Below are 1,981 nucleotides of genomic sequence, written 5' to 3'. Positions count from 1 at the left end.
GTTCTTTATCATATTGTTACACTTCAAGTTGCAGTAATATCTGATTTTGTAATTGACGTGAGCTGATGTTTCAGAGGTGGCCATAGGTTTCATATTTTCTCAAGGCGACCATGCTTGTCGTAAGAGACGACTAACAGAATAGGGTGGTTAGGATTGCTGACTTGGTTACGCAGATCAGTGCTCAGATCGATGTTCATGCTGTTGATCAGAACTCGATTATTTACAGACCAGCCCAATATATGGCTGGAATATTCCGGAGTGTGGCATAAAACTAAACTCTCTCACTTATTTTCTCAAGGGACACAACTCTGCTTTGGCTGAAAAAAAAAATATGAAATGTTATTCGGACTCAGATTTTTTTTTCATAAGTGATGTGGCGGGTAGGACTTTTTATCAAAATTTGGATTGAAGAATAGTGACGAGATTGTGAAGTTTAGCACATATATATATTCACATTTTTTAATTATGGAGAAAATTCCCAGTTTCCGGATACCATCCTCCCTCTGTCTCCGCACACGCACGCACACACACACACACACACTTCATGTAACCAGTAATGATACTTATGAAAAGTCCCCCATGAACCCAGAATCGGTTGGGATAACAATACACTGCATACAGAAGCCAGTAGGGATGTGCACGGCAGGGGAGTATGGACATGTTTATACAAGTTCTTAGGGTCGTTAATAGGTATTGTGGAAGTACAGGAGCAATGTGATGACAAGAGATTACAAGTAGAGGCCAGTGACAATAGGTGGCATACTGAGGCCAGTGGTACAGGGCCCCATTTCACAAAGCTCTCGTAAGCCTAAGGTCTCGTAACTTTTCTCGTAGCATTTGTACCCAGTATACTGTAACATAGGAGGTGCAAAGGCTACGAGAAAAGTTACGAGACCTTAGGCTACGAGCGTTTTGTGAAACGGGCCCCAGGGCTTTAGAGTGGGGCAAGTTACAAGCACTTAGCATTCGTTGATGAGTTCGTCATATGCTGACGGGATGAAGTAACCATGATCTCTGCTGATCCGGGGTCGGTGTCGTTCGAGGTGGATGGCCTCTGTTAGTTTCCGTTTGATGAAGGCGGTTTGGTTGGTGGACAGTAGTGTGTATTCCGTCCAATTGATTTGGTGATTGGGGTTGGACTGGATATGTTCTGATATAGCTGATTTGTTGTCGGATTTATTTGTTGATGCCTGGTGCTCTTTCACTCTGGTGTTGATTGGCCTCGATGTTCCGCCTATATACGATTGTCCACAGTTACAGTCAATTTTGTAGACAACATCCTCCTTGAGATTAGATTTTCTGCTTGTGGAGTGGTTACGCCCGTTGGCCTGTAGAAGGTTGGTTAGAGTTTGTGGAGTGGAGAATGTGGTCTCTATACCGGCTTGTTGCTTCAACAGTCTGTTTATCTGGTGTGAAGTCTTGCCAATGTAGGGGATGGGGATTTTTATCGGTACTGGTTCTGTTCTTGTTCTTAGTGGCGTAGATGTTACTGATAAGGTGGAGGCAATGGTCCTGTTGACGTCGCTCCGCCCAAATAAAGAGGTTGCTCGTCCATAAAGTTTTGTCATTATCTGATACACCAACTTCTAAACATGCCTCTCAAAGAAGCATATTGGATAGTGTTTACAAAATCACGTTTCGAGAAGGCCGGTATTGAGACGCCTATTACATCACGTATATTTCATAGTCAGCTGCGACAAATGCAGCATTGAATCCCCACACATCTCAGAATCAAATTACAATGGTCTATGTCACCAGTACCAACTGTCTAGATAAAACGAAACGAAAGATACTTGGTATGAAAACGAACGCTGTGCTCTAAAGACAGCGCTTTTTAAAATTCCGATTTTACACTGCGTAGCATTTTCGGACATTTTCCAGCATCGAGGCGTCTAATCATTGCTTACAATGGTTCAGTACGCTTAGAATATTCAGGGGAAGAGTATCGTAGCAAGAAATTAGAAATTAAAAATAGATACAA

General features: G+C 42.5%; 1 protein-coding gene across 1 annotated transcript; it reads right to left on the bottom strand.

Annotated features, from left to right (window-relative positions):
• Positions 1-959: 959 nt before the first annotated feature.
• Positions 960-1,568, bottom strand: LOC137267733 (uncharacterized). Its single transcript, XM_067802185.1, has one exon. The coding sequence runs from the start codon at positions 1,566-1,568 to the stop codon at positions 960-962; it is 609 nt and encodes a 202-aa protein (XP_067658286.1).
• Between the last annotated feature and the right edge of the window lie 413 nt (positions 1,569-1,981).

Source organism: Haliotis asinina, chromosome 16 (assembly GCF_037392515.1).
Source record: "Haliotis asinina isolate JCU_RB_2024 chromosome 16, JCU_Hal_asi_v2, whole genome shotgun sequence".
Lineage (NCBI taxonomy): Eukaryota > Metazoa > Mollusca > Gastropoda > Lepetellida > Haliotidae > Haliotis > Haliotis asinina.
Note: the sequence above shows the minus strand (reverse complement) of the source record. Positions and strands in the feature narration are given on the sequence as shown.

Excerpts from the sequence above, each read along its gene's own strand:
- LOC137267733 (XM_067802185.1), bottom strand. The coding sequence starts at position 1,568 with ATGACAAAACTTTATGGACGAGCAACCTCTTTATTTGGGCGGAGCGAC.